The sequence below is a fragment of the Mesocricetus auratus genome, unplaced genomic scaffold (assembly GCF_017639785.1).
Source record: "Mesocricetus auratus isolate SY011 unplaced genomic scaffold, BCM_Maur_2.0 Super-Scaffold_6730, whole genome shotgun sequence".
Classification (NCBI taxonomy): domain Eukaryota; kingdom Metazoa; phylum Chordata; class Mammalia; order Rodentia; family Cricetidae; genus Mesocricetus; species Mesocricetus auratus.
This window is the reverse complement of record NW_024429184.1, coordinates 11,102,796-11,115,204: the sequence shown is the minus strand read 5'-3', so window position 1 is coordinate 11,115,204 and position 12,409 is coordinate 11,102,796. Positions and strand designations below refer to the sequence as shown.

General features: G+C 40.6%; 1 protein-coding gene across 1 annotated transcript in view; it reads right to left on the bottom strand.

Moving 5' to 3' along the window:
* Positions 1-12,409, bottom strand: part of Tex10 (testis expressed 10) — a 37,738-nt gene that overhangs the window by 14,454 nt on the left and 10,875 nt on the right. Inside the window, exons 6-11 of the mRNA XM_005078719.4 lie at positions 10,762-11,000; positions 9,973-10,108; positions 9,284-9,459; positions 7,362-7,539; positions 1,881-1,969; positions 711-844 (exon numbers count right to left, since the gene is read on the bottom strand). Of these exons, the coding sequence (XP_005078776.1) occupies positions 711-844; positions 1,881-1,969; positions 7,362-7,539; positions 9,284-9,459; positions 9,973-10,108; positions 10,762-11,000 (952 nt within the window). The remainder of the gene's footprint in view (positions 1-710; positions 845-1,880; positions 1,970-7,361; positions 7,540-9,283; positions 9,460-9,972; positions 10,109-10,761; positions 11,001-12,409) is intronic.

The window sequence follows — 12,409 nt, the reverse complement described above, 5'->3', positions numbered from 1 at the left end:
GTCTACAACAACTAGTTCCAGGACAGCCTCCAAAGCCACAGAGAAACCCTGTCTCAGAAAACAACAAAATACACACACACACATACACACACACACACACACACACACACTATGGTAATATATATTAGATTAGTTACCCTATTCCTTTTCACTATTTCATTATTCCTTTTTACTTTTTTAAACCCAGTATTTATGCAGAATTCAAAATTAAACACAATACCAGACACTGTTAGCAGCAAAGGCTAAATGTCACAGGGATAACCTATGACCTCAGCCTTCTGACCAGAGTCAAATAAGGTCAAGACAGAAGTAGTTTAATTATCTACAAAAAGCATAACTCTAAACTTTTAGAGAAGAGCATGAGCACAATTCAGCATAGAGTGAAGTGGAAACAGCAGGTAAAAACCAGATGGTATTAACAAAAAGGAAGAGTTGGCTTGAGACTTGAACTTATAGATGGCCCTAGTAAAGAACGCTGATAGAGCAAGGCCTGAAGACTGGGTGTTACAGAAATAAAAGGTGAGTGTCCTAGCCAAACACCTCTGAGATCATTAAAGTTATCAGCCAGCAGAGAACAGTCTTCAACACACAAGGACCACTCGCTACTGCTGTGTCCAGCAGCATGGCACACCTCACTCGGTACACAGCAAGCACTGGTGACTCAGGCAGGGCTACAGGAACCAACAGCTTCTTTCTGGATGCACTATTACCTCTGTTATATCCCAGTGGTGTAAAAACTGATCCAAGTCTGTAAGGTAGAGAAGCACAGGGGAAAGCGATGTCTGGATGACATGAGGAACTCCTCGAAGGTTTTGAAGCCACGTCAACTCCTCTTTTGAAAACCCTAATGTGGGTGACAAACAGAGCCAGCTGAAAAATAAACCACAGAGCAGTAATACCCAGCATTCATGTAACAGCTCTTCTTTGTTTCTGTTGTATTTTTCCATCTTACAGTGTCTTAAAGAATTTAATCTTAGAAACCATAAAATTCACATTAACTACACATGCAAACAATGTGATCTAACCCATCTACAACACAGGGGGAAAAAAATTAACACTTCTACTGGGAGCCTCAGTACTCTTGAATTTTTAAAAAAAGAGGGACAAGGGAATAGTCGTTCCAATTAACAGTAGGTTTTAACAAAGAAAATGAGTGGAGCACGGTGTCACACATCTTTTAATCCTAGCCTTCTGGAGGCAGAGGCAGTGGATCTGAGTTCAAGGTCAGACAAAGCTAAGATAAAAGCAAATGCATAAAAGGGAAGGAGCAACAATACGCTCCATTCCAAATACATTAAACACTGTGTGTTCAATGTGTGTTCACCGTGTGTTCACATGCTTTCAATTACTCATGGCTCTAAGTCTTTTATCTTTTTTTAAAGATTTATGTGTTTATTATGTATACAGTGTTCTGCCTGCATGTATCCCTGCAGGCCAGAAGAGGGCACCAGACTTCATTAAGATGGTTGCTGGGAATTGAACTCAGGACCTCTGGAAGAACCGACAGTGCTCTTAACCCTTGAGCTATCTCTCCAGGCCTTTTTTTTTGGGGGGGGGGGGCTCTAAGTCTTTTATGTGGGGAGAAAAGATGGAATGGGGAAGTGGACTCATCCCCAAACTCTGGGAACATGGATTAGCTTACCTAACATAATTCTGATGTCCTTGGCTCTCTTACACTTGGCCCAACCCACACAGAAAGCCTACCAATGACCCTGCTGACCAGTAGCTCTCAGAATGATCAGACCGCTGCAACACTGCCCAACAAGCTAACTGCTTTCACGTTCAGACCACCACACTTCCAGGAGCACAGTCTAAGGCGGCTAGTGTGGCAGTCACATAGCAATGTGTTCTCTTTGAACTCTGCATGTTAATACGGCTACCTGTAAGTGTGGAAAATAAGAAGCTCAGATAGTCCACATCAGACATTAAGTAGTCATTAACCGAATGGTTCCATCCAGAAAAGGACGATCTGTAAGAAACAAAACAACTCTTACCAGTTTGTCCTTATTGTTTTTAAGAGTGGGGGTAGGGAGAGGGCTGGAATGATGGCTCAGCAGTTAAAAGCACTGGCCGTTCTTCCATTGGATCTGGGTTCAATTCCTAGCACCCACATGGCAGCTCACAGCTGTCTGTAATTCCAGTCCCTGGGGCTCCAACACCCTCATACAGCTAGCTAAACATGCAGGCAAAACACAAATGCACATAAAATTAAAATAAACAAACAAACCATTAAAGAAAAAGGAGGGGACTCCAGAGACTAAACCCAGGACTGCCAAGTACCCTAACACTGAGCCACAATCCCAATTCTGCATTTTCTTTTATTGAAAACAAATCTAGACCAGCAGGATTATTCAGTGTAAGAGCACCTGCCCCCCAAACATTACAGCCAAGTTCAATCCCTGGACCCACATGGTAACAGACTTCTGCAAATTGTCTTCTGACCTTCACATGTATACACACACACACACACACACACACACACACACACACACACACACACCACGCACGCGCACACACACGCACGCACCCACCCACCCCCTTAAATAAAATTTAGTATCCAATTACAAGTTGGGTAAAACCCATAATATCATAGTATATATACTGTTTTAACTTCATTTATAAGGACTCCAGTACTGCAATTATGAAAGTTAGAGGTGTAAATATTTATAGTTACGTTTCATTAAAAAGTATACCTGGCCCACATATGATACAGAAAAACTTCCAGCATGTTTCAAAATTAGACCCAAAGAATCAAGGAAGTGTTTTTATTTCAGTGGTAGTTTCCACCAGTATGTACTTAAGGGTTTTTTGTTTTTGTTTTCTTTTTTTGTTTGTTTGTTTTGTTTTGTTTTTCAAGACAGGATTTCCTTGTGTAGCTTTGTAGACCAGGTGGGCCTCAAATTCATATAAATCCATCTGCCTCTGCCTCCCGAGTGTTGGGATTAAAGGCATGTGCCACCACTGGCTATCCAGCCAGTGATGGTGCACGCCTTGAATCCCAGAACTCCAGAGGCAGGGGTAGGTGGATCTATATGACTCTGAGAGTAGCCTGGTCTACAGAGTGAATGCCAGGACAGGTTTAAAGCTACACAGAAAAAAAAACCCTATCTTGAAAAACAAAACCAAAGCCTTACCCTTAGCAAGTAGGTTTAATGAAATCTCAGCTTTACAGCTAACTAAAGCAAAAAAAGTATTAATTAGTCTTTAAAAAGTTTATCATTAAAGCCATGATATACTATATTTTGGTGTACCCTCACAAAAGCACATTAGAGCAGAGGATTTCAAAGAAAGTCTAAATGAACTGGGCATGGAGGCACAAACCTATAAACCCAGTACTTGTGAGGTAGAGGCAGGAAGACCAGGAATTCAAGGTCACCCTTAGCTACACAATGAGTTTGAGATCAGCCTGGGTCATATGAGACCCCATCTTAAAAGACAAAAACAAAATAAAGAGACAAAAGCTAACTGCAAGGCAGCTTTAAATGAGAAATACTTGGTTCTACTGTAGGACAAGTTACTAGCTATTCTCTGCAAAGCCCTCAAAGCCTGGTTTCCTTAGGAAACGTGTGAATGCCAAACAGAGACTCAGCAAAAGACACAATGATCAGAGATTTTATCAGACAAATGAGTAGAAGCCAGACAAGTTAGGCTTTTCTAATTTCGCCAGGTATGGTGGTGTATACCTTAAATACCAGCACTGGGACCGGTTTGGGGGAGAACCATGACAAACAAACAAAGCACCATACATTTTTATTATTAATATTTTAAATAGGAAGAGGGACACTAAATAACCAAGCACTCGTGTGCCATTCCAAGCAATATGCAGACATCTATGGAGGGATTATCACAGGAACTTGACAGAAGGACAGAAAGACAAAGAGATGATAGAAAACATCCTCTTACACCCAGTAAATACAGGAAGCAATTGTGCCACCCAGTGGCTAGAAGTAGAACGTCCACTTACAGTCTGACTTGGGACAAATGGCAAGCAGCACACTCAGCACTGCTAAGAGGAGCAGTCACTAACTGTGCAAAAGGAAAAGAGGCAAACCAGAGCTGGTCCTGAAAAACGCACCACATGCACCCTCAGAAAACACAAGGTAAGGGTCTTAGTCCAACTTCTCTCCTTCAACATTTTCCTTATATTTAATTTAAAAAGTTGTCTATATTGCCCAACCTAGCTATAAAAATCATGGGCAGAAATGCAAATAAGAAAGGCCTCAGTATATAACATTAAAACTTGACAGTGAACACACTATCAGTTTAGTTTGAGAGACAGCGTGACATGTTGCTGATCAGTCATCCCAAATACTCTTACAATAATCTGCCACATGGCACTCCTATTCAGGATGGAGTTGTTTTCTAATCACTGTTTTATACCACAGAATGGTACGGGGGAGGGCGTCAAATCCTAGGAAACTATAAATGGATGATAAAAAGACAGTAATTCTAAGCACCTTCCTTAAAAGCTGAGAAGACATTGACACAAACAATGTCCAGCTGATGGGGTTTTACACAGGGAATAACCTAATTCTAACAAAAACAGCTGGGCATCAAAACTACAAAACTTGAATTTAATCAAAGAAGTATCTCTGGAAAAATAAAATGACAACAGCACCCAGCATATATGGGATTAGGAAGTAAGACTTTTATACTAGTATAGGACAGAATAAAAAAGGAGGAAAGATACTGGAGAAAAAACAAAACAAAACTGAAGTACTTAAAAATATGTCTGAAGGAACCAAACAGACTAAAAGTGAACCAAGCGCTCTACCACTGAGCTCCAGCCCGTCTCAATCTGTGCTTTCTGATTATGAACCTCACAGTCAGTACTGCAGACTAACCCAATTTTCCAACTATCACTAGAGAGTTCCAGGGAAAGTAAGTTAAACAAAGCAAGATTACTGAGTTCATTCTTGACAAAAGCTAATAAATCTTAGAGAACCACAACTGATATTCATAGACATCAAATGTAGCTTCCAGAGACTCAATTTCAGTAAGTATTCAAAAGCTAGTGAATCTTAGACACTGTAGATAAGATACAGAGTGCCCTCTAATGGAAACCAGTAAGTAAAAACACTTCGGTTACAGATAAAGCAGTACCATTAAAAAAGAGAAAAACTCTCAAAGGCCAAACATTAAAAAAGGCTTATACTAAAGTTCAGAATTTTTTTTCTATTTCTAAGGATTAGAAAAACAAGAGAGGGCTGGAGAAATGGCTCAGAGGTTAAGAGCACTGACTGCTCTTCCAAAGGGTGAGTTCAATTTCCAGCAACCACATGGTGGCTCACAACCATCTATAATGAGATCTGGTGCCCTCTTCTGACCTGCAGACATACATGCAGGCAGAATACTATATGCATAATAAATAAATGAATCTTAAAAAATAAACAAGGGAAACTAGGTAATTCTTCAAATTCCTAAAAATATAACCATTCTAACACACAAAGAGAAGTAAATCTTGAATTTTAAAATATAAACAATACCATGCTAGGAAGGTAAGGCAGGCAGTTATGAAACACACTGCAGTTAACAACAGCCATATATGTTTATGAAAAGCAACTGACGGCTGGGTGTGGTGGCGCACACCTTCACTTCCAGCAGTTAAGCAGCAGAGGCAGCGGATCCAGTTCCTCCAAACACTATGAACCCCTGAGCTGAGGAGGTGCTGCTTGGTACAAGAGGACTTGCCTAGCATGTGCATAGAAATAAATTAGACAGTATCATCACATGATCTAACCATTCCATCTCTTAAGTAGAGAGTCAAGAAAATTGACAGCAAGGTCTCCAAGAGATACTTGTACACTAGTATTCATAAAGCATTATTCACAGTGACCAAGTGGCAGAGACAATCCAGATGCCCATCAACAGATAAACTAAAATGTAAACACAGTATACATCTGATGGACTATCACATGGTCTCAGTAAAGGAACAAAATTCCCATGTGTTATAATATGATGAACCTTGAGGACAAAGTGGAAAAATGCTCTCATTAATAGGAGGCATCTAAGATAGCCCAAAGGTAAAAAAAAAAAAAAGGTTACCATGAAGTAAGAGGAGGAGGGAACAGTTTGAATCCTCTAGAACAAACATAACTGTTAAATGAGCATGGTGATTTACCTATAATTCCAGCACAGGCAAAGGTAGGGGATCCCCAAAGGAAGTGATCTAGTTCTGAATTTAACTGAGACCCTGTACTGATACTTTGTTTGTACTCTAACAAATAAAGCTTGCCTGATGATCAGAAGAGTGTGGAGCTAAGCCACTAGTTAGCCACACATCTAGTTCAGAGCTAAGCCATTAGTTAGCCTTAGAGAACTGGACGTGATGGTCATACTTTTAATCTCAGCACTCAGGAGACAGAAACAGATGGACCTCTGGGAGTTCAAGGCCACCCTGGGCTACATAAGAGTGAATCCGTCTAAAAGAGAAACAGAGCTCACACCTTTGATCCCAGCACTAGAGAGGAATATAAGGAAGGAGCCAGTGTACTCTCTGGGCAGTCTGAGGTTTGGTGGATAGCAGTGCAATCTGGCGATGCAACCTGAAGACAGGATTGCCCTTTTAATCTGAGGGAGAGGTAAGAGCTAGTGGCTGTTTTTAACCCTGATACCTGTCTCTGGGTTTTATTACTTGTGCTACACACCCTACCTCAATACAAAGGAGGAAGAGCACCAGAACTTGATTCCCAGCACCAACCCCCAGACTCACATGCAATCAATATCCTTCCAATGTGTGCATGCCACACATACACACAAAACCCCCAGATTCACATGCAATCAATGTCCTTCCAATGTACACACACACACCCCCAGACTCACATGTAATCAGATGTCCTTCCAATGCATGCTCGCGCGCGCACATACACACACACACACAGACACACACACACAGTCACATGCTCTCACTCTGAAGATCTAAGCTCGACAAAAAAAAGGTCCACATCACAACACATAACCACTTGATATTTTATGTATAGAATTCTTACCTACATGCTTTTAACTACTTAACTACAACCTCTATTCCAAACTACGGATATATATTACAAAGCAAGGAACTTGGATCACCCTTGCATCAACAAACTGCAGCAAATGATGATATGTGCACAGTTCTAACTGTCCCATTAAAAGTAAATGAAGGGCTGGGTGGTGAGGTGCAGGTCTTTAATCCCAGCACTCGGTAGGCAGAGGCAGGTGGGTGATCTATATGATCTACATTGTGAGTTCCAAGACAGCCAAAACGATGTAGAAAGATCCTATTCTCAAAAAACTAAACAAAAGAAGCTTTCTGTATTTCCATTCCATATCAGAAGAGAGGGAAAGATGATACATTTAAAATATAGCTCACTTCACAATGATACCTCATGTACAGTATCCCAATAAGTGTGGCAGCCAAACTTGAACCAAGTCTCCCCATAATGCAGCACCGACTTAACCGAGAAAGCAAATCAGCAGGCAGAGTGGGTAGAAAATACAAAAGCTGAACCAAGCGTTGCTGAGACTCTGCAGGGAGAACCACCACGGCGCCTTCTTGTGGATCTAGTGGGGTAGGTAAATAAGAAATTCAACAATAAAAGACACACACCACAGATTAAATTATGAAAGCAGTTTGATGACTTCCAATGAATTCAAGACTGACAAATTGTAACAATTACATACCAATATTGTTATCATGTATGGTTTACTAAGCTGTTTAAGTAAAATACTGAACATCATCATTTTAGTCTTACATGACACTATAAACTTTACAACAGCCAACACATAGAAACAGATTTAAAAAATAAAATAAAAGTGTTGATGGTGATAAAAACAGGCTGGAGAGGGCTCAGAGGTGAAGAGCATGTTACCGCTCTTCCAGAGGAGCAGATCAGGGGGCTCACAGCTGCCTCTAACTGCAGCTCCAGGGAGATCGGACGCCTCTGGTCTCCAAGAGCACTGTACTCACAGACACATATTGACAGCCAAATTATAGACGGAATATAAATTAATTGGTGTCTGGAGCTGAGTAAAGAAAGACTAAGAGATGACTAATGAAAACAGGGTTTCTCTGGGGAGTAATGAAAACAATTTAGAATTACGTAGCAGTAATAATGGTACCACGTTAGAAGTATATTTAAGAATCACTGAATTATACAACATGACAAAATGTACAGCATGTGATTTATCTCAATAAATGTAAGTTATATATACTTTATAAATATATATGCCAATACGCTTTTATTAGTATTTTTCCTCAAAATACTAAGCAGTAACTCAGATCTAGAAATGTAGAATATTAATATTGGAGTCATCTAAGATAAGAAAACCATCTTGCCATTATACCTATCAGTTAAATTTATGAATAGTTTTAAAGATAGCCTGAACTTCATTGTGAGACCCTGTCCCAAACATGCCTCTCAAAACAAGAAAAACAAGTAGGGAGAGCATAAAAGGCAAAAATTATTCGATTATGCTTAAAATGAATTTGTGGTGATATTTTGTTTATGATCTAACAAATAAAGCTTGCCTGAAGATCAGAGTGCAAAGCTAGTCACACTAGTTAGCCACAGAGGCCAGGCAGTGGTGGCACACTTTAGTCCCAGCACTTAGGAGACAGACGCAGATGGATCTCTGAGCTCACGGTCACTCTGGGATACACAAGATTGAATCTGTCTAAAGGAAACACAGAACTCACACAATGGTGATTCCAGTGCTTGGGATCCCACACCTTTAATGCCAGCACTAGGAAATGGAGACAGGCGTGATATGGCTGGGCGGTGAGAGGAATGTAAGGCGGGAAGAGACAGAGAGAGATGCAGTCTGAGGAGCAGTGCAGTCTGGGGATGCAGTCTGGGGACGGGATCGCCCCTTCGGTCTGAGCATTGGTAGAGTGAGAAGTCTCTAGTGGCTGGCTGCTTTGCTTCTCTGATCTTCAGCTTTAACCTCACCATCTGACTGAGTTTTTTTGTTTTTTGGGTTTTTTTTTTGGTTTTACGAGACAGGGTTTCTCTGTATTGTTTTGGAGGCTGTCGGTCCAGCCTGGCCTCAAACTCACAGAGATCCGCCTGCCTCTGCCTCCAGAGTGCTGGGATTAAAGGCGTGCGCCACCACCGCCCGGCTCTGACTGAGTTTTTATTATTAAAAACAATTAGAATTTGTGCTACATGAATTTACTGTTTAGTATTTTGTTTGAGCAATTTAACCAAATGTGAACCAAAAGAAAGGCAAATCTAAAGAACTCCCTTTAACATTCCTTTTCCTTGTTGGAATAGATTTAGGCCGACCTCTACCACTAACCCCTCACCATAAATCCGCAGAGCAGCAGCTTGTAAGCTTTTCAGTAAGTCCTTATTTGCTTGCGATGCAGCAGTGTGAATGATGTCAATCAGCTGTGTAGACAGCTCGGGGTTTCGGGAGCCAAGGTGAGAAAGCTGCAAAGGCAGGCCGGCCAGCCAGCGGGACAGCACTCTGCTTCGGTATCTCAGGACACCAAGGAAGAGCACGACAAAGTGAATTCACACACATGAGAGAACCCAAACCAATGCTTTTTCTACTAAAACAAACCAAACAGGGTATACAAGTAACACACCGTCTTATTTAAGCATCTGAAAGTGGGGTAGGATGCTGGCATCCCCTCTGCAGCAGTGGCAGTTTTGCCCACTAAACCAAGAAATTGTGTAATTTCTAAATGAAAAAGGACACCAGTGAGATCAATGTGAGCTGTTTATCCTGTGTTAGCTACCATCCAGTAAATGAAACAAACAGATGCATTTAGCATGCTGCCACCATATAAAACGACTTCACCCTCACATTATCTTAGTCTGCTTAGATATTGGGGATAGTTTTCCAGTACAATGAAGAATTCTTGTCCATAAAATTTTATACCATTCTTGTATACAAAAAACAGACTTTCTTTAAAGACTTAATCATATTGATGTACACAGACTACAAAACAACTCAGCATGATATTTAGGGAAAAGATAAAATATTTACCTCAATCTGTAAGACCTCAGCTCTTCTTTCTGATAGATTTTACTGAAAAACTTGATTAACAAAGTCCTAACTGGGAGAAGCAGGCCCCTCTGTTGATACAGCGTATACACTGCCTTAATGAGAATTTCTGTGGCCTCTGAAAACAGAGAGAAAACAACTGCATATGAACAGAAGCGCCTTGCTCACAGGACTTCTACTTTGTTCTGGGCAAAGCTGTTTTGGGCATAAACTGATGATTATCATGTACAGCAACAGTGTGACAAGGTAAAGTCAAAGCAACCAGAGAATGCATGTCACTTTTCTTAGAAACAAACCTGGGATGACAAAAACCCAGGTACTGGGAAGGTAAAGAAGATGGAAACCAAATAGGAAAGCTTTGATTTGAATGAGGAAAACATTAGTAACTCATTTCAAAACACTAACTTAACTTCAAGCTAGACAGAAGAGCATAAGCACATCCAGGAGGGCAGACTTCTTTACCAGTTTGCTTCAAAATGGCCCCAGACCAAGAAAGAAGTATGGTTAAGCCACAGTTCCAGTGGTCCAGCAGACTGCTTAATAAACACCTAGGCTTATGCCAGGCAGTGGTGGCCCACACCTTTAATCCTAGCACTTGGGAAGTAGAGGAAGGAAGATCTCTGTGAGTTCAAGACTAAACTGGTCTACAAGAACTAGTTCCAGGACAGGTTCCAAAGCCACACAGAGAAAACCTGTCTTTTAAAAAAAAACTAACCCAAGCAAAGGCTTGAATGGAATGATGCAATCACCACGTATGGCAGACCCACCTACCTCTGCTTGGTTGCATCTGTATTAGTCTCCATGAGACTCCAAGCAACCTGTTCAGCTGTTTACTGTTCAGCCTAGTGCCACCCTTAAGGGTCTCCGTCACAAATTTCCTTATGGTTTCTATCCAACTGGAGTCATTCTGCAAAGTTGAAGCATTTGCCAGCGAGACCATGATATCAGACAGCGTTAAATTCAGCAAAAGATGATCTACATTATTGGAGAGAACCGTGCAATGCTTGATGCTAAAAACAAAACACATACAAACACAGATCTATCAACCACACCTGCTTGTGAACATTTAAAATAGTCCTAACAATAAAAGGGCTCTTTTTTATTTTGCAGAAGTTACGATTTCCAAGAAGACAAGAGTACAAGGCAACTTTAGGCAATGGTTCTCTAAACAAAACCATCCCATGGAATCAAGGTTATATATTTTAATTTTTTAATTTATTCAGTGTACATTTGTGTGAGGGTATCAGATCCCCTACAACACCTATTCACATAAAAATAAATAACTGATTTTAAATGATCCCAGATGTAATGACAGAAACTTTAAAAAGAGAACAAAAAGCTAGAAAATTTAAGCTTCAAATTCAAAGATGGAAGGTACCCAAAATACCAATTTATAATTGAAAGTATAAATTTAGTCATTAGCAACAAATGCCCTTTGTTCTCTCCAAATTCATAGGTTCACTGGGTTCATTTATATGAAATTATCTGCCAAATCTATGTCTAAATACAGCCTTGAACATATTCTAAGATCCTAAGCAGACACTTAATAACATGAACACAGAATTCTACATTGTTTTTATTTGAACATATATATGTATGTTAAAGTTTACTTTATAAAAAGGTTAATAATAAACTGTAAAAAGAAATGATACTCCTTCCAAGCAGGACCACACAGGATAATATTACACAGAAAAGCAGGCAATACAAAACTCATGAATTGAAGGCTGGCGAGATGTTCAGTAGTTAAGAACACTTACTATTCTAGCAGAGGCCACCGGATTTGATTTCCAGCACATGGTTGCTCAAAACCCTCTGAACCAGTTCCCAGGAATCTGACACACCCTCTTCTGACCACCATGGGTCTCGGCCTCTTCTTAATCTCCCTTGGTCCCGCCCCCTCACACACACGCACACACACTTGCACACACCTACTTACATGTAAGCAAAATACCAATATACGTAAAATAAAAATAAGCCTTTAAAAAAGTTAAAAATGATGTATTTCTAGCTGCACTGCATGCACACTACCTGAAATAATGAATAGACTACAGGTAAGCAGCACTACTGAGGATGTAATAAATCTTTAATAAGTAGCCTGTTATGCTGTTTCAGAGGGAGGGGTATGTGTGTAGTGTTATGTGTGGTGTGTGTGTGTATTTGCAGGTACCCATCCAAACGTGCACATGGAGACCCAAAGACAACATCAGGTAGGCGTCTTTCCTTGACGGTGCTCCAATGTTTATTTTTGTTTTGTTTTTTATTTGCTTATATTGTGGATGTGTCTGGATATACAGGTGCCACACTTGTGGAGGTCAGAGGACAACTTGGAGGAGTCTCGTCTCTCCTACCATTAGGTCCCAGGGATCTAACTCAGGCAGGCAAGCGCCTTACCCACTGAACCACCTGTCTGGCCCCTCTC